At 44.9% G+C, this 19,098-nt stretch overlaps 3 protein-coding genes across 3 annotated transcripts; 1 reads left to right on the top strand and 2 right to left on the bottom strand.

Moving 5' to 3' along the window:
* Nucleotides 1-6,158: 6,158 nt before the first annotated feature.
* LOC132260335 (trafficking protein particle complex subunit 11) lies at nt 6,159-14,210 on the bottom strand. Its single transcript, XM_059758382.1, has 11 exons — nt 14,029-14,210; nt 13,707-13,950; nt 12,450-13,450; nt 11,630-12,385; nt 11,420-11,571; nt 10,850-11,358; nt 10,607-10,770; nt 10,206-10,450; nt 7,305-7,471; nt 6,966-7,163; nt 6,159-6,305 (listed from the first exon to the last, which is right to left on the bottom strand). The coding sequence occupies exons 1-11, from the start codon at nt 14,163-14,165 to the stop codon at nt 6,282-6,284; spliced, it is 3,597 nt and encodes a 1,198-aa protein (XP_059614365.1). The 5' UTR covers nt 14,166-14,210; the 3' UTR covers nt 6,159-6,281.
* A 103-nt stretch (nt 14,211-14,313) lies between these two features.
* LOC132260216 (cell division cycle protein 27 homolog) lies at nt 14,314-17,764 on the top strand. The gene is made up of 4 exons (XM_059758195.1): nt 14,314-14,511; nt 14,724-14,799; nt 14,864-15,011; nt 15,256-17,764. The coding sequence occupies exons 1-4, from the start codon at nt 14,488-14,490 to the stop codon at nt 17,477-17,479; spliced, it is 2,472 nt and encodes an 823-aa protein (XP_059614178.1). The 5' UTR covers nt 14,314-14,487; the 3' UTR covers nt 17,480-17,764.
* Nucleotides 17,765-17,766: 2 nt separating this feature from the next.
* LOC132260218 (nuclear receptor coactivator 5) lies at nt 17,767-19,091 on the bottom strand. Its single transcript, XM_059758196.1, has one exon. It carries the CDS (start codon nt 18,987-18,989, stop codon nt 17,772-17,774), a length of 1,218 nt encoding a protein of 405 aa, XP_059614179.1. The 5' UTR covers nt 18,990-19,091; the 3' UTR covers nt 17,767-17,771.
* Between the last annotated feature and the right edge of the window lie 7 nt (nt 19,092-19,098).

Here is a 19,098-nt window from a genome sequence, read left to right as displayed (position 1 = left end):
GTTCTAATTGTTGCTCAGACTCGTCAGGGCACAGAGATTATAGGCAATAATATTGAGAGCGTGTCATCACCGATTTTTTCCTCACCATCCTCGCTTTTTTCGCTCAGGTAGAAAAAAAAACCCCGCCCTGTGTGAGGCATAATGAAAAAAAAAACATGTGATTTGGAGAGGAGAGAAAAGAGTGTCTGTCAATTTATACAAAAAGGGCTTAATAGGCTCAAGTGGCTTTTTTCCTTCCATTCGATTAGGGATGATTTATTGATACGCTCTGGGTTGTGCAGAAAAGGATGTGGTTTGCAACAAAAAACACGTGCTTCAATACCTTTTTCAGCATTTGAGTGTGATATTTATGAGGTATTTTCAATGCAAAAGATTGGGACTGAGCGCAATATTTGACTTCAACCTTTCACTTAAAAACACATTCTCTTCCATTACCGCTGAGAATCCTTGTATATTTCATTTCAATTACAAAAAAAACACTTGTATTAACATTTTAAATTTGTATAATTTTCAATCGATTAAGGACATTGCGAAAGAACCTTGAGAGTAAATCAAATTTTCACTAAAATCACTGTTTTTACCACAAACTCTGAACATGTTCATCCTCTCGACTAGCGATTCCTTCTGAACTGGAGGAAGATTTGTCATCCTTCCGAAGGCATGACAAGAAAATTCAAGTTTCTCCCAGAACAGGACTCGGAAAAATAACCCCTCAATCCTCCAAGGCGTCCTTGAAGGTGAGAAAAAAACAACTCAGCATCTTTTGTACGTCTTTTGTTCATAAATGCGTCATATTAAAAAATGAATAATAAATGTGCAAGAAGGTAACAAAAACATTACCAGCCAGAAACAATGATCTTTTTTCTCAACCTCTTCGCATTCAGCGAAAGGGTTGAAGAGAAAATGTATCAGCCAATGGTTCTCACGAGGAGCAAAACTTGTTTTTCCACGCGGAGGTCATTCTTGATTTGAGCCCAGGAAGTGACAGGAAGTGCAGAAGAAAAACTGGCTCACGCTTTTTGTGCTCACGGCATGACAATAGGGCTGAATTGTGAAAAAAGAACATACCGAGTGAAATTCAACAATCACTTTTTTCAATTGACTTCCAAAAAATTATCCCACCCCTCGAGAGACGATCCGGGGTGACGAGGCCAAGGCCGGAAAAAAGTTGATATTAAATTTAACAAGTAGAAAAAATGGGTAAAACGGTGATTGTTGCAGTGAAAAATGAAATGGTGAATGAGACAAAATGGAATTATTCACCTCTTTCAATTGTATTTAGGCCGACTTTTTTGCGCCATCCGCGCACAATATTGCATTTTTTTCGGGGAGCCGCGGTGGCTCAAAGGACAATAGTTGCAGAGTGCTGTTTCTAATTGAGCGCTCCTGTGTCGCATTTGATGTATTCATACAAGGAATATATGATTAAATTTTCCCCGCTTGAAAGAGAGTCAACTGCTTTCGGCAATCACATAATAATTCACCCTGGGATAATGATGAAAAAATTAACACAACTCTCAGCCAAGGCGCAGCGCGAAAGCCTGGAAATCCACATTGAATCCTCCATTTTCACCCGAGAAGCTCTAACACGACAAAATCGCAGATTATTCTCGTGATTTACAATTCTCACCATTTCGAATGCAATGAAATTTATTCACACATTTGTCAGGGGTCTTTTTTGCTGGCCCACGAAAATAAGAGCCCGAAAGGAGGGTTAAGAAACAATTGCGAGTGCTTTATGGAGGATGAGAAGGAGGCGAAAAAACTTAACAAAACATGTTCTATAAATGAAATGGGGTGTCATCAGTTTCCACTTCAATTTATTAGCGAAAGAGAAATGCGCATTTCACTCAAGAGCAACCATTTGGACGGTTGATCGTTTGAGTTGCAATAGAAGCTTATGGTCGATGAAATGGCGACAAGTGTTCTTCAATTATTTCACTTTTGTAGAATAAATTGCAGTTAAATCAAATGTGTCAGAAGAAACATATTAAGAAAACGTGAAGTTTGAATTGCTAAGGATTTTCATGACTACACGAAATCATGACTCAATATATGATTCTAATTCTAAACGTTCAAAAATTGCAAAATTGGCAAATGTGATTAAACGTTTAACAAAACTCAAATATTCTATTACAATGTTAATTCTCATCTACATTATTAATTTATTAATTATTTAGATGATTTGAAAAGCCTTCGGCGCGACCATTTTACAGTCATTCCTCGCTGAGAATTGGAAGATGGAAAATCCCGCTGTCGCAATTTTCTATTCTCGGGACAAAGTCCCGAGAAAAATGGTCAATTCAGCATAAATCAGACGACGAGAGTGCTGGAAGGCATAAATCACGAGTCAGCAGCTGCCGGGCAGAAAGAGTGGAAAGTCAAGGATTCATCGTGAAAATGCGGACGGGCGAAATTGAATGGAGGACCAGCCACAATCAGCGGAAAAAGGATGTTGGGCATCAGATAGAGTATTCAAATGAGAAGCAGCTGCGGTTTCCGACCACTCCATCATTCCATAGTGAGTCCGTGGTCCACCAAAAGTGCTCTCATCGAGTGCCTGTGTGTGTGCGCCACCAAAAATCCCCGAATCTCTATCGCATCTGTCCAGGGGTCAAAGGGTTGCGCGCTTGCCTATGTTCATTTGCATTGGCGAGACCAACAATTGAGATCTCCGAGGATAATTCACGGGGAATGTGGGCCAAAAAAGTGCTCCTTTCAATTGTGCATATGGCCAGGAAGAGACGCAAGCAGTCCCTTTTGTCCCGCGACGGACCCTGAAATCCCTGTGACCAATTTTAGCGCTTTCAAATGCGTTTTTTACCCACTCGCCGCCAGCTGTCTGGCATCACGGCTACTAACAGGTAAGAAAAATACCCAAATTCAGCCAAATTCATCAAATCAGACCATCTCTTTCATTTCGCAATTAATCTCTAGTGTTAATTTGCAGGCGTTGCCCAAGAAGATTTCTGTGTAAATTCTATAAATATGCAATGATCGAGACTTATTGGGCCTAGAGCACATTTCCGCAAAATATTCAACATAAATTACATCTCAAATTGTGGGTGAAATTTCAATGAGTCATTTCCTCAATTTCAGACGCAATCCTACAAATCCCGCCTAAAAGATAATTAATAAATTCACACTGTGATTTCCTGGCTGGAATATTTTAGCCTATGCGGAAAATCTTGTATCAATTAACTTTTCAGGCAGCACAAAGCGAAAGATGGTTGGCAAATGTGGACAGACTGTCGATGAATCGGCACACCCTCAGATGAGATCTGACATGAGGGTGGAATTAATTAAATAAATGATAAATTTTATTAGCTTGTAAATTGCATAGGATGGAATGAAATAAATCTTCCATTTGTCGATTGTGCCGTGGCCATGACTTTCAGCATGGCAACGCCAGCCTTGCGTGACTTCCCCTTCCCACCCACGGGGTGGTTTTCCCACCCTCGCGCGAGGGTGAGTCTCGGTGGCCATTAGCCTTAAGAGAATATTGTGTATAATCAGCGAAATTCAAGTGAAACTCTCTTGTAAGATATTTCATTAGGGATGGAAAAAAGCCGAGGGAAAAAAAACGACGAGATTGTGTGCTCAACGAGGGGTTAGTCAAATGCAGAAAGTTCACGTAGCCTCCCCGACCTCGCCACCCCCTCGCGAACGAGGGTGAGTTTATAACTCATTTGCAATTGGAGGGCGGAGCGATTTTTTGATTCTCTGCGTCGCGAAGAAGGAAATTTAATACGCACACAGAGGGTGGCTTTTCCCTGTAGAGACGAAGGAAAAAATACACCCCAGTGAGGGTGAAAATTCTTTCCCTCTGCAATTTTTGATGAAAATTAAAAGCACACACATAAAGTCTCTCTCTCACCCGCCTTATCGCGCCCCCAACGAAACCCTCCTCAGACCGTCTTTACATATCATTATGACGCTCTGACCGCCTCTCGGGTCCCTTTTGCGTCTTCTGAAAGATAGACCGAGAGATTATTAAATTATAATTAATTTTTTCTCCGCACATCCATCCGCCATGAATTTAATAATGCGAGAGAGCGGAAAAGCGCACAAATTTCTCATCCACAACTTCTCAATTAAAAGCAAGTACTTTTTTAATTGATTTTGCATCTCCGCAGCCAACCATCTTCGTTCCCGTGTAATTTTTCTTCCCAATTATAGACCTTCACGACGTTAGACAGCACAGTAATTGATGGAAATGGAAGGATGCGATGTTCTAGAATCTACAAGAGGATAAAAAAAATATTCATCTACTTTCAAGACTCAGTATTACCCAGAATGCTAATCACTTTATTCATTTTTCAATTGCACTGAGACAGATTTTATATACTCTATGACTGTCGATTAATTACTTAGAAGTGAAAACACAATAAAACACTTCGGCAAAAGTTATGCAGAAAGCAAAAAATTGGAAGAATAGAGTGATTTTCACGAGAATGACTAGATTTTACATAGACTAAACTTCACACTCAAAGACACTTAAAATGTATGTGAAGATCTTTAGCACTCTTCATGCAGCGCATTTCAGAAGATTTACTTCTGGAAAAACCGGAAAAACACAAAAAGATTGATGAAGCAGCCATAAATTATGAGCGGAAAACCTCATTCTCACTGCTCTGGAAGGCACACACAGAAAGTTTAACATTGTTATCTTGCGCGAAAATATTTGGCACAAAGCTCACAGTGGCAAAAGCCAGATACTTTCTTCGAGAATCGCACAAACTTTCGCCTTGATAAATTAGCCCAATGGAACGAAATACGTACAAATTAAAACTTTATCCCGAATGGACTTTTCTCCCTCAGATTTCCGCACGGAATCACTGCAGAACATCTCTGAAATGCTGCATCGAGTGATAATTAGATTAATTAGAAGGGGAAAAAATTGTGCAAGGACTAATTAATGTTCCTGCCTTGAGAAATAATTACATGGTTATGGTGTATTCTTTTGCGGTGGAAAAGCTTCATTTTTCTGAGAAATTGAAATCTCCCCGGAAAAGTGAGAAAAAAACCATGGAAAAATCTCTCATTGCGCGAACATGAAATGTCTGGGATGAGAATTAATTAAAATTCTGAAGAAAATTGACTTTTCAAACTATGATGGAAGAGAAGAAAAGAAATTTCCCTCTTCAACATCGTTTCTTGAGAGCGTCTTTGTATTAAAAAGTCGCAGTGAGACTTGACTCGCCCAAGAGTGTCTGAGATTCTCAAGATTCGTCAATGAAATGACATTCAAATTCGTCATTTTAAGGAAAATTGCATTAAATCTCAATCTCAAAACATTTTCCTTAACAGCCTGAAAGCATCAAAAAGAAATACTTCCACTTCACAATTTCGCCAAGTAGACAATTTTCCGCTTTTCCGCCCGCAATAGCGACGATCTGAAAAAAAGCAAACGCTGCGCTGAAACATGGCTGCAGAAAAATTTTCCATTGCGTGCCGAGAGGGTGAGGTATTGATGGCAGAAACCTCATCCCTCGCGTGCGGTCGCCATTAGCCACCCTCCTCCGCTTGCGTCTTCGTCCTGGAACGCGCCCTTTCGTCTCCCGCCCAGAGCGCGAAAACCCAATTTGAATATGAATTATACACACACTGGAAATATCTTGCCGCTTCGCCGTTTTCGGGGGAGTTAACTGAAAACCAATATGGCCACCAAGGCGCGCACACACAATCAAGCACAGGGAAACCCTCGCGACGCCTAGGGGTGGAAAAAAGTGGCGAAAAACGCGAGGGTGCACACACATACACACACAAAGTGGGAAAAAAGTCTCTCCCACCACGGGAAAAAATTGCGCGCACTTTTCACAACATTCGGCAGCCATGATGCTTTTCAATTGCCGCACAATGCGCGTCACATTCTCGCCCAGAGAGTTTGTTTTTTAGCCCGGAAAAAGGGAAAGAAAATAAATATTTAACCTCGCATTGAGCAAACTCACCCTTTTCGCTATTAATTGCATATTTGCATTTTTCCTGATACACATCCAGCCAAATCCCTTTCAATTAATTGCAAGAGAGCCAGGAAAAAATGGGAGATGAAATGTTTGCCAAAATACACAATGGAAATAATCCATATTGCCCACATTTCCCACCCTCTCGCGCGCACAGCCCCAATTAATAAACACTTACACGCCTCACACAGACTGTTTGGGAGAAATCTCTGTATTTGGACAATACGATAAAAGGCTCCATGTCACTGTCTCTCAATCCCATCCTCGTGGATTCACGGGGGATTTGCGGCACAGGCTCTGGCTCCGGGACTTCACACCCTACCCGAGAACTCGATGGGGTGGCTGTTGGAGAAATAATATCACGGATATAAAACACTGCAGTGGAATTTTAAAATGACACACAGCAAATTAATAAATAATTTAGGGGTGTCCAGAGTGACCAGAGTTGTTATTCTCAGTAGGATTCTTCGGGATCCTGATTAAGCTGGTCATCTGATTCACAAAATTTCACTAGTTTTGGGATCAACTAGAAACATTTCTCTTCATTTTCCATCTTCAATAGCAAAAGATGAGCTTTCAAACATCACAAAGTTCTTTTCTGAACACAAATAATCAAGTAATTCAGCGAATTTTAATATAGAAATAATATTAGTGTACAATCTTTTCAATAAAATAAATACGTTAAAGAGCTCTAGTTTAAGAAAACGACGTCAAATTGCGAAGTTTAACATAGCGGATACTTATATCGTCTTCTAACGTTAGAGCTTTGGCATTCAACTTAAGAGATCATCGAATAAACTAATTACTTACCGAAATTGTTGCATTTGTGATGAAGTTATGAATTTTAGGCTAAAAAGTAGGAAAATTTGCAAGCTTTCATTGCTCTTCTCGTAAAATTCGGGTCATAAATATTCACGCTTCATTTTGGGGACACTCAATATGTCTGGTCACTCTGACAGGAAATCTCCCCTAAAATGCAGAGGCAAAAACAAAAATACTCACATGGACAAACACTCGCTTCGGCATCCAGCGCTGCACATAGAGATTGAGCTCTGACTGAGTAATTTCCTCCTTGGCGCCGTCACTCCCGCCAGTGAGGTACTTCAAAAATAATTGGGGAATTGATTGCCAGCCCGATTTCAGTGGATACAGGATGAAAATTAAATCGTGAGTGGCATATGAAAAAATTGAGACATTGAGCTGCAAAGAGAGGAAGAGATGTGGAAACAAAACAATTAATATTCAATTGATGGACACACACAAATACACGCCAAATATACATTTTCTCTCTCATCCTTCATTCCATGTCTCTTCCATTCCACTTTATCGATCGACACTCACCTGACGATGGCCGGAGAACATGAAACTGTCGGAATTGTCGAGTGTCGCCTGTAAGCTGAGAATTTTACTCCCCGGATTCTTCAATTGTATTCTCAATTCGAAGGGAACACGAACATGCACTTTCTCCAGGATGAAGCAGTAAATATTCAACTTTGGCTCAATGACTTCTGCAATGAGTGAAAATTTCTTGCATTTAGAAAGACATTATAGCGCTCTCTTGTGCAGCACCAAAACGAGACAGTGCAGTGTGAATTTTTAACCATCAAACTCTGGGCGATGTGAAAGAAAGTCTTCTCTCGCCTTTGTCTCACATGCAAAATAGAGGATAAAAGATAAATATATGCAGATGATTTTTTTCCACCACTCAACACTCATTGCCGGCAATGAAGGAATACCTGAAAGGATGTCTCTCTGGTGCAAAAAAGTGGACAGACAATTTTTCCCGCACCATCCTTTCATATGCGCGCCTTTCAAAATGTTCCCAGACAGAAAATTGTTGGCACTGTGTTTGCCAAAGAGTCTCCCCAATGCCGATGGCAAAAGAAGAGACACTTTTCAAGGTACACAATTGCCTGAGACATTTAATTTTTTCTCCACGTGTGTTTACACCGCTCAAATAGGGGAGAATATCACGGGTGGAAAATTGTCCCGAGCATCATTTACATGAAGATTTAAGAGTTAAAATGACAAGAAAGGCGCACAAAAAACACCATGGTGAATTGCAAGAGAATTCTTCAGCTCGCAAGGGCGACAGCGAGCGCTTTATATTCTGCAATATCACATAAAAATCCCATGAATTTATTCACGCTCCGTCAAATTAATTTCCCAACAACTTTCTCACAACATTTCCCTCAAAGCACCATTCATTCCTTAACTATTATTCGCCATTTGAGAGGATATGTCCTCCTAAAGAGTTCGCATTTTAATTACAAAAAGTATTGCGACAATTTTTTTTCGACATTTTCCACCCTTCAGAAAAATAAAGACAGAAACAATTTATTATGTAACTTCAGTAGCAAAAAAACACAATATTTAGCAGTAGCATGTGATGAATCTGCAATGAATTGCCGCGAATTTACCCTGCAAAACTGATTCATTGTTGATTAATTAGCACACGTCAATTGCAGCAATTATTTTGTACACACAAATGTTTTTATCAAAATACTAAATAACCATTGAGTTTCTCCCTCTTTTCCCTCTGCAGAATAATATTTGAGCAGACAGAAAAATACTTTTGCAATACACAGAGAATAATTCATAAGCAAATGTTTGAGATATTAATTAGTGAGGGTTTTTTTCTGCTTCGCGTGGAATTTTATATCATTTTTTCAAGTGGGAGAGAAAAGTTTATTTAATTAGAAAAATGTTTCCTCATCTCATGGGTGTTTTTTTTTACTTCCACCCCCCAAAATTACTCTCTGGAGTGTGAATTTTATATCCCATCCGAAATGGACTCATCGTCATCGAGAAATATCTCAATAATTCCACAACACATCTCGTGAAAATCCTCCCAATCCAAAAGACACATAAAAATTCATAGACGCTTCGCTTTTAGCGTCCCAGTGGGATTTTTGTCTCGCTCGAGAGATTGTCTTATAGGAAAAAATCCCTCGAGAATTCCTCGCGAGAGAGGCACACATAGGCGCGCCCCATTCCACCACTCACCCTCACGACGCTAAGCCGAAGCCCAAAGAGGCGGGCAGAGCGAGATTCCTGCTGAACGCACGGGCAGCGGAGCACAAAAAGGGGGTGGGCTTTGAATTATGTGAACGCAGTTGAGCACTGCAAATAATGACATCAGTGCTATTTTGAATATAGTGGAGAAGAAGGAAAAAAAAGCATAATGAGGGGTCGCATGGCAAAAGGAGGAGCTTCGCTGGCTCTCATTTTTTCCACTCAACCCCTCGTCACTTGTTTTTCAGCACCACAGTGACGAGAATGAAGGAAGAAAAAAGAGAAATCACCCGAGTTGTCGTTATTTTTCTCGCGCAATTTTCTCCCCTCGTGAAACTCTTCGTGTTTTTCACAGCAACTCACGTTGGAAGGACGAAAAGGGGTGCGTTATTTCCCAACTGAGTGTCTTTTGCTAATTTCCTAAATTCAATTTTGTCTTCTCAATTGAGCTAAAATTCAATTATTTTCAACTTATCTCACTAGAAAATCTCTTTGATTTTCTCGCCTCGACATTCTATTATCTAGTAAAGGATTCAATTTGTGAACAAAAAACTGTCCAATTAAAAAAGGAACATAAAATTAGAAGAAAACATAATGAATGGACTTGGATGAGCTGAAAACAAGTGACATTGAAGTTTATTGAAAAAAAAAACCCGAACAATCGATAACTGAAGATGGACAAGTCATTGATCAAAACAAAGTTAAATAAATCATCTTTCAGTTGGAGAAGCTAATGAAGGTGATTTTAAAAGTTAAAATCTAGTTTATCAACGCTCGAATCGAAGGAAGTAAAACAATTCTAAGACTTATCGTTAAAATTGGTATTGATTCCCACATATTGAGGACTGGATTTCCAAGCATGAAATGCTTCGGCAATGATGAACTTTGCCTCTAAATGACTGAAGTGAAAGTTTTTACACTACAGTGCCCTAAATCTCCGAGAAAACTTCATGTAGATCCAAAACAATATGATTTCCAGCAAAAAGTAAAGATTGTATATAAAATATTGTATTTCATTGAACTGCAATGCGTCTTGAAGCGCAAAATAATACCCAGAACGCGAGTCCTTCTGCTGACACACCCCTTGACTGAAGACCCACCGCAGCATTTGAGAATGCCAAATGAGTATGGTGGCAATGAGGGTGGAAAAATGGAAAAATAATAGAGAAGCGCCCAGAAAATGGGTGTTATGGGAAGACATAAAAGAAAATGCTGTCAAATAATTACCCAATCCACTGATGCTGAATTTCGATTCATTCACCATCTCCGAATTGGTGCGCCTCCACCTCACGACGTACACCCCCAGCGGTTCGCTTCCTGCCTCATTTGCCACGTCTTTGTCCTGCACCTTCGCCTCGGCGCTCTTGCCATAGATGGATTTAATGGCTGTCGCGGCGGAGATTTGCCCGGGCGTCTCCTTTGCAGCTGGAATTGCACTCTTGAACTTGTCGCTCGCTTTCTCTGGCTTCGCCCTGTGCAGAGAAACGGGTAATAAACATGTACAGTCATATTCCGCAAAATTGCCTCAATTAGGCGGGAAACCGGAGTCTCTTTGAGACAGCAGAGCGAAAAAACAGAGGGTGGAAAAGCCACAAAAAGTACGCGTCCGGTAGAAAAATCCTACTCACACTGAGGGATGATTAATGCTCATGTACCGCATTAGTATTGCCAAGTCATCTTTTTTGTTTTGCACCGAAATTATCTTGGAATCCTCGAGACGAGCACCGCATTTCAGGGATTTACCGCTAATTTTGGGGTATTTAACTGAATCCCTGATTTTAATATTGTCCGCCTGGGAAAAGAGATATAAATTCGCATTACCACAGAATGTGAAGAGTGTCTAATTAGGAGGAAAAGATTGAAAAACTCACTGTGATCAGAGTTGTTTCCAGTATATCAATATCACACGTCGCCTTCACTTCCATCTGAATCCTTAGAATGAAATCCTCATCTTGATACGCCTTGAACAATACCTTTCGATTCAGCGTGTAAAATGTCGCTGTCAATTGAATTTCATCCTGACATGGTATCATAATTGTGTCCTCTTTGGTCTTCTTCACGCACTTCTCACCGTACTCGATCTTGATATTGTGATTCGCAGAACTTTCACCGATCTTCTCGATACTCTTCTGATGCGTGGGCGATTCAGTGTCGAAGGGCACGAATTTCTCGCCAGAAAAGTCTCCAGGCTCTCTTGTGCCGTCGCCCAAGTAAGTCAATTGATACCAAGTCTTCTGGTTCAATTCAATGTTGCCTCTCGTTAGACTAATCACGTAGTAAACGATCGATGTTGAGGACTGAAGAGCTTTGGAGCCCACATCAATCTGAATTGTTGAGTAAAGAGTCTTCTTGGGCTCACTGATGTCCGTGGTGAGGAAAACTGCCAAGAAAACACTCTTTTCAATAACAAAGAGATATTAAGAAAGAATTATTTAACACACCTTTGTTCTTCAGATGAGTCGGAACAGTAACAGAAACACCAACATCTTCTATGCAAGAGTCAACATTGTTGCAGAGATTGATAACAATGCGATAGAATTCATTCATCAGCATTGGTTCGTCACTCAGATTCACCTGTGCAGCCATTTGATAACTAAAATTGAATACAAATTAGAGACAAATCATCATAAATCTCTCCCTTAAATACTCACGTTGGAACGATATAACAGCTCGAATTAACATCCTTCGAGAGATCAGAACGGGATGTTTTAGTCTTGAAAATCTGCTGCTGATTCAGAGTCGTGGACTTGAGGAGAACCGCAAATCTCTTATCGGTTCCAATTTGGAACTCCACTCTGCCAATGGAGAGTTTATCATTCTCCGTGAATTGCCGCGAATCAGCAGTAAAAACAGCTTTGTAAGGAGTTTCTGACAAAATCATCAGTTCAGCATCGCGCTTTTCCTCTCCAGCCTGATAAACCTTCTTTGCCTTCAGCTTCACATTCAACTTTGGGCTATTCAGAACCACAGAAATGCCCCTGATCTTCAATGGAACCTCAGTCAGAGATTTTATCCGCAGCTCAATGGTAATCTCCTCGTCAAACACCGCTTGATTCTCCAGGAAGGACACGTCACAGACGAAGAGATCACTGATTTTGTCCAAATCAATGATCACTGGCTCTGTGAACTTCTCTAAAGCATGCTCCCAGGCTTGTTTCACATCCACACCTGCTGGATAATTGGAAATGGGCACGACTCCTTGGAACACTCGCCACAGATTCTCAAGAATGAATATCCGGTCTGTCTTCGAGGAGAGAATTCGAGGCGACATCGCTTCAATGCTGCACGACACGAAATCCGGCACGGAAGCTGAGAAGTACGCAGACTGGAATGTCTTCATCAGCACTTCCGTGAAGATCTTGTACCACTTGTCCGCTCGATAGTCGCTCAGCATCAGGGAAAATAGCCTGAAAGCAAACAATGATGTGAGTTTCACAAGAAACACAAAAGATTATAAGAATATCTACTCACGTGAGAGCTTTGGCGTGATCACCACTCTTCAGATACTCCTCAGCCATGTTCACAGCCAGTTTCTTGCGGAATCTCAGACACTTGTAGACTTTATACTGAGCCATTGCCTGGCCTAGATAGCTAATAATGGCTGCGGAATGGTTGAACTCCTTCTCATTGGCGTACAAATAGTTCAAAATGTTCTGCTCATTCACCATTTCTCCCGTCTTATTCCCTCGCACGCCGAAGAAGTCGCTGTAGAGAATATTTCCACTGCTCTTGTCCACCGGCTGCACAGTTGTCCACTTGCAGCAGTTCAGAAATGCCTCTTTTCGCTTGTTTGTAAATTCTGCCGCACGGAAGTAATAGATTCCTGGATGTTGCGTCTGCAGAGCTGGCAATCCACCCTTGATGGCATCGCAGAACAGATCCCCAAATGAGCTGTACTGCACACATAGCCATCCGTAGTGCTCGAACAGCAATTCTCGACTTCCGGGCTTCGCCTTGTACTGCTCAATGTGCGAGTTAAACTGCGTTATTGCGTCTCTGGGAACATTCATCTTGAACATAAGACGGCTTCTCTTGTAGTTAAGAAATCCCGCAACCGTTTTGATCTCCGTGCAGTTCGTGTCCACCACGCGAATGTCCTCCAGCGTCACATAAGCTTGCGTGTAGTACTTCAGCGCAGTGGTGTAGTCGTGCAGCATCTCTGACATGAAGCCCAACTTAAACTGGTGGCGAATCTTGAGCACTTGATGGTTGGCCGACAGCTGATCGCGGTGCATCTTCACTTGCTTGATGATCTGCGTATAGTAGGACTGGGCAACGTCCAGAAAGGCGGACTCCAGACGCAAAATGTGTCCCATGAGGTGGTCAGAGTGATTCAGGACGAAGATCATCTTAGCACTGATGTCACAAGTAGAGGCGAGATTGCTGATCCGCTCAGTCGTCACGAGCTCATCTCCAGCGCCTCGTGTGGAGCCAGTTTGAATCAGGACAATGGCTAAGCGTGTCAAGCGACCCTAAAAAGAAAGGACATTCGTGAATAAGATAAATAACCACACCCATTTCGATGCTCCGCCCATAAATAAACTCTTCCAACCGACATGAGATTTAAAAATTACGAATCACTTCTTCCGAATCTGCGGTCTCTAATTCCGGAAGCTCATTAATTTCCTTTGAAAAACCCTTTTCCCAAGCGAAAATCGCTTAAAATCTCACTGATGAAGATCTCCCATGCTCTGTAAAGATCACCTCTGAATCTTATGAACGTCTTACTTGGAGGGAGCTTCTGAGGCCCTGAATTGCCGATGTACACTGAAGTTGCTTCTCTGACCACGACGGATCGCTCAGCTCGATACTGTGAAAAGACACCATCACTGCTGGCAGAATGTGGAGGTGCTTCAGGATCCAGTTCCTCTTGAGAATCCCCTTCGGATGATACCACTCGTAGGATTGGCGCTTGGGCTTCGACACTGGAAACTCATAGTTAGCCGGAATGAGCTTGAACTGCAGCTGGAGCCTTTGAGATAACCAGAGAAAGGCATGAAAATTATAAAAGTCTGGGTTTTGGATGGAAAATCCTAGCTGATGATCTTACCTGTCATTCTTCCTGTTGTTGTTGAAGGCGTCCCAGATGGACTTATGCACGGTGTTTTTGCCCGGGTCCAGACCACAGAAGCCCACAAGAGGCAGCGGCGTGGCCGTGAGTTCTGGAGGAAGAACACTACAGTCCATTTCCAAGGATCCCTCGAGGAGTCAGCAAACGCAGCAAAACACTGCGATGATGTGACTTTTCGGACTGCCGGACAAGTCTCCAAAAGAAGTCTACAAAGCGCGAGTGTGCTGCCCAACCCTGCCGCCAACACGGATGACATTTGAGGCAGCACTGTCGCATCTCTTCTGCTTTGCAATCGCATTTGCATATTTTTCAGTGAATTTTCAGTAGGAAAGCGCATCTCCATCCCAGTGAAATTGTGTTGTGCTGAAGCATGGACGGATGGTGAATGGTGTTGTGTATACTTGAGCTGCCCAGACATCGTGAGAACCCGCTAAAAGGATGATTATTCAGGAGCCTATTCAGGTTAGTTGGTCGCCTCAAATGGCAGTCGCAATCGATTTTTCTGCGGGATGGAAGTGAAAAGCCCACTCTAGCGCCCCCCGCCTCGTCGTTCGGCCAGTGGGGGGCCCGCGGTAATTGGGTCACCCACCGCCCAGGTGAATTTCTGGGCTGGATTGCCCAACGGCCGACGCAGCACAACTGTCCAAACTGATGGAGTCACTTTTTCTTCGCAGGCAGCCATTTGGCATTGTTTGAACCACTACGCCTTCCGGGATGCCACCTTCTTGGCTGAGAAGCTCTGCTCCGAGGGTGAGTGACGCGCAGTCGGGTGTGTGAAGCCCGTGTGCTCACACTCTTTGTTTCTTCTTTGCAGTGGAGACCGAGGAGTCCATCTTCCTGCTGGCGACTTGCTATTACCGTTCCGGACAAGTGCATCAGGCCTTCTGGCTGCTGCAATCCAAGGGCGCCCGGACGCCTCAGGCGCGCTTTCTCCTCTCCAAGTGCGCTCTCGAGCTCAACCAGTAAGTGTTCCCAATTGCCCCCTGACGCAGACGGAAATGGTAATAACTTTCTGAGCATCTTATCTCGGTGTACATAATTGGCATATTTAACCGATTGCTCATATTGGACTTCCGTGCTGATAGAGTGCTGATAAGGATTTACTAATTGGGGTGGATATTCGAGAGGGTTGATAAGAGATTACAGTTAAATGTGATTTGCAGCCAGTTCAAAAGGAGCGGAGCTTATTACTCTCATTCTTTTAAGGATTCACGCTGCCGAATCTGCCCTGTCAAATGAGGACTTCACGAAGCAAAAGACACTGGATGAGATCTGCAAGGACTTTGGTGAGATCGCGTGTTTTGCGCTGCAGCTCATTGCGAAGATTTGCACGAAAACTGAGCGATCGGCACTGGCCAGTGAGGCGCTATTGCGCTCCCTGAAGCTAAATCCCTTCCTGTGGCACTCGTTCGCCGACCTGTGCGACCGTGGCGAGAAGCCGGATCCCAATGCAATCTTCCAGTTCAGCAGCACGGACATCTTCGCCACGTGCCAGAGCCAGAACACGAGTAACTGCGTGGTAGTGGGCGCAGATGTGAGCGGCACGCCCCTGCTTAGCACCACCAATACCAGCATCCTTACCACGCCCGTGGACCAGTGCATAATGCAGCCGGGCGGACTGATAGTGCCCAAAGTGCTGACGATGGACGAGTCACCGAGACTGACGCCGGGCTCGGAGTCGCTGAGCATGAGCGGCGTGGGGAGTTTAGAGCTGGAGACGCCGCTAAAGAAGCAGTTCAAGTATCTCTCGTCGATCAGTCCGATCACGCCGAGCTTCGGCGTCCTGCCGCTGCAGAGTCCCATGGACAGCGGCACGCCCGAGGTGAACGACCAGCAGAAGGGGAGCGGAAAGAAGAGCAAGGGCGCCGGGCAGTGCGTGATCAGTCGCAAGGAGAGCCCACTGCAGCAGACCAAGCCGATGCTCAATAATCAGACGGGGAATTACGCCACGCGGCCGCAGCAGACGCCCGGCATCACGGGCCAGAGCGTGCGGCGGAGCTCGAGACTGTTCAGCAGCAGCTACTCCGTGAAGGAGAACAGCAAAAGTAGTCAGAATATCAACAAGTTCGTCACACCGCGATCGCCGTCGCGGAAGGCGAAGCAGCAGAGAATATCCATCATCAATCAGAGCCTGAGCGATCACCTAGGCAGCGTCGGAGAGCGGCGGCTGGAGAAGGAGAAGGTGGAGACTGTGACGTCGGCGGACACGAAGGTACTGCTGAACAACAGCATCAACGCGGCACAGAGTCTGAATCAGCAGGTGATGGCGATGAGGCGCCAGAGCGCAGAGGGGCTGCTGCAGTTGCTGCGTGAACTGGGTCAGGGGTATTTGCAATTGAGTCAGTACAACACGCGTGAGGCCATCGAGCACTTTGCCAGCGTGGCGCCGCAGCACTATAGCAGTAGCTGGGTGCAGAGCATGATCGCGCTGGCGTGTCACGAGCAGCGCGACTACGAGCGGGCGACGAAGATCTTCAAGGAGATCCACGAGCGGGAGCCCCACCGACTGCACCTGATGGAGATCTACAGCACGGCGCTATGGGCGCTGCAGCGGGAGGTGTCGCTATCGGCACTGGCGCAGGATCTCATGGGACAGGACAAGAGCTCACCCATTCCGTGGTGTGTGGCGGGGAATTGCTTCTCGCTGCACAAGGAGCACGAGATTGCCATCAAGTTCTTCGAGAGGGCAGTGCAGGTGGATCCGGACTTTGTGTACTCCTACACGTTGCTGGGGCATGAGTTTGTTATCACGGAGGAGCTGGAGAAGGCAATGTCGAGCTTCAGGACGGCGATTGTGAAGAATCAGCGACACTACAATGCGTGGTTCGGCATCGGGACGATCTACTCAAAGCAGGAGCGCCACGGACTGGCGGAGATTCACTATCAGCGCGCGCTGAAGATCAACCCGAGGAATTCGGTGCTGATGGTGCACATTGGCGTGGCGCAGAGCTACCTAGGGCAGAACGATCGCGCGCTGCAGACGTTCAATCAGGCGATGAAGATGGATGCCAAAGACCCGCTGTGCAAGTTCCACCGTGCCACGATGTTCTTCAAGATGGGCCAGTACGAGGAGGCGCTGCGCGAGCTGGAGCAGCTGAAGGAGCTGGTGCCCAAGGAGAGCGTGGTGTACTACTTGATCGGGAAGATCCACAAGAAACTGGGCAACGGCGACCTGGCGCTGATGCACTTCAGCTGGGCGACGGATCTGGACCCGAAGAATGCCAATAATCAGGTGAGGGAGACTTTCGACGCCACCAGCAGTGTTGTGGGGGCGACAGTGGCGGCTTCTGGTAGTGCGGCGGGCGGCAGCAATGCGCTGGAGCCGGGCACCAGTGAACAGGAGCCGGCTTCAGAGAGGAGTGACGATTCCACGCAACTGAGAACAGCCGAACCCGAACACAGTAATCCCTACGATAGCGATAGCTTCTGATATGTGATATTGTGAGTATGGATAGCCATAATCCTCGCGACTCCCTCGGCACCCGGCGCGCGCGCCCCCGGTATATTTTTACTCGAAAAAGCATACTGATTAGAGACCCTATTTATCGATTATAGAGAGAGAAACTCATTTTTTATGATTTAGGAAGGAATAAAAATTTTTGTAGATTCTGTATCTTAGGTTTACTTCACGACATGATTGATTTAGGTGTTTATTTTATAAAAATTTCAAGGATGAGTAGTGGCCTGCCAATAAACAATATGCAAATTGACAGAACTGAGTTTCAGAACGCCACTTCCAGGGACTGCAGGAGGGTGCTCTTCAGCACGGTGTCGAGCGCCTTCTGAACTTTGGGGTCCTGCAGGAGTTTGATGGTGTTATCGCGATGCGGATTGTCAGCGGCCAGCGGCGGTTTGGAGTCTGCGACTCCCGTGATGCTGGGCTTGTTGAGGATGCTGAGGATCTTCTGCTGTAAGTCCTGCTCCTGCTGCTTCTTCTGCGCCTCCAGAATGTCAGCCGCGTTGGGTGCCTCCTCGCCCAGTTCCACTTTCATTTGCATCTCGCGACGTTCATTCAAGTACTTGATGATCTTGTCGTACTGCAGCACGGTCAGCATCCTATTGTCGGCCAGGAGCTGCAGCAGGGCTTGCATGGAGTCCGGGTGCTTGTCCGTGAGTGAGCCAGCAGAGACGGGCGTGATAGGAATGGGTTGAGTGGTGGGCACGTTGTTCTGGGCAGCGGCAACATCCTTTCTGATTTTCTCTCTGAAGTTCTCCGCGATAAACTTGATAGCATCCTCAACAGGCATGTTTCTGTGCTCTGCCGGCTGTCCATAGAGGATGTTTACGGTGATGCTGCGCAGCTCCTCGTTCTGTGGCGTCACCAGCACGGCGTATAAGCAGCCTCTGGAAGAGATGTTCCCCAGTACCTTGCCAATGGGCACGTCGTCGTTGGGATACAGCAAATCTACAGACAAGCCTAGCCGTTTCAGGTGCGCCTCGATGGTCTCAGCATACAACGTCAGCGCTTTCGACACCACGATAATCTCACAATCATTCCGACCCGGAACAACCATCCAGGAAGGGTAACTAATGGGCGCTATGTTAAGCAAACTGGACCCAAAATCCGGCTTCCTTGGGTAGTTGTTACTCCACACTGCCGTTGGTTGAGCTTCCACCTGACTTACTGACGCTGCAGCATCCCAGACAGCGCCTGTCTTCTGGCCAGCGGCGGGTTTCTGTCCTCCGGCCCCAGCCTGAGCAGGCTTCACAAATATCTTCTTCCCGTGAATCATACTGTGTTTATCCTTCAAGGCGATTCCAGCACTCTCTTCCTCCTGGAACTGGATGAACCCGAAGCCCCTGTTCACCACGACTCCCACGATATTGCCGTACTTCATGAAATACTCCTCCATCTCCTGTCGCGTTGTTCCCTCCGCCAAGGCGCCCACGTACACTCTGGCTCGCACTGTGGCGGGATCCCTGATGAAGCTCATATCCATCTTCCAGTGCTGTCTTAACTAAAACCACAGAGAAAGCACAACAAATGATCCAGGATTTTGTAAACAAACTGCACATAACCCCAATTCAGCGGCGTCGCCGAGAAGTCTG

The sequence above is a fragment of the Phlebotomus argentipes genome, unplaced genomic scaffold, assembly GCF_947086385.1.
Source record: "Phlebotomus argentipes unplaced genomic scaffold, Phlebotomus argentipes genome assembly scaffold_18, whole genome shotgun sequence".
NCBI classification, from domain to species: domain Eukaryota; kingdom Metazoa; phylum Arthropoda; class Insecta; order Diptera; family Psychodidae; genus Phlebotomus; species Phlebotomus argentipes.
The sequence above is the reverse complement of the archived record's forward strand: the minus strand, read 5'-3'. Positions and strand labels throughout refer to the sequence as shown.

What these genes read in the sequence shown, in the direction of transcription:
- LOC132260335 (XM_059758382.1), bottom strand. Translation starts at nt 14,165, where the DNA reads ATGGACTGTAGTGTTCTTCCTCCAGAACTCACGGCCACGCCGCTGCCT. An exon ending in GCCTCAGAAGCTCCCTCCAA is followed by an intron (nt 13,451 to 13,706) that starts GTAAGACGTTCA and finishes CTTTCTTTTTAG; the next exon opens with GGTCGCTTGACACGCTTAGC. An exon ending in AGCATTAATCATCCCTCAGT is followed by an intron (nt 10,451 to 10,606) that starts GTGAGTAGGATT and finishes TTCTCTGCACAG; the next exon opens with GGCGAAGCCAGAGAAAGCGA.
- LOC132260216 (XM_059758195.1), top strand. Translation starts at nt 14,488, where the DNA reads ATGATTATTCAGGAGCCTATTCAG. An exon ending in TTATTCAGGAGCCTATTCAG is followed by an intron (nt 14,512 to 14,723) that starts GTTAGTTGGTCG and finishes TTTTCTTCGCAG; the next exon opens with GCAGCCATTTGGCATTGTTT. An exon ending in TGCGCTCTCGAGCTCAACCA is followed by an intron (nt 15,012 to 15,255) that starts GTAAGTGTTCCC and finishes CATTCTTTTAAG; the next exon opens with GATTCACGCTGCCGAATCTG.
- LOC132260218 (XM_059758196.1), bottom strand. Translation starts at nt 18,989, where the DNA reads ATGGATATGAGCTTCATCAGGGATCCCGCCACAGTGCGAGCCAGAGTG.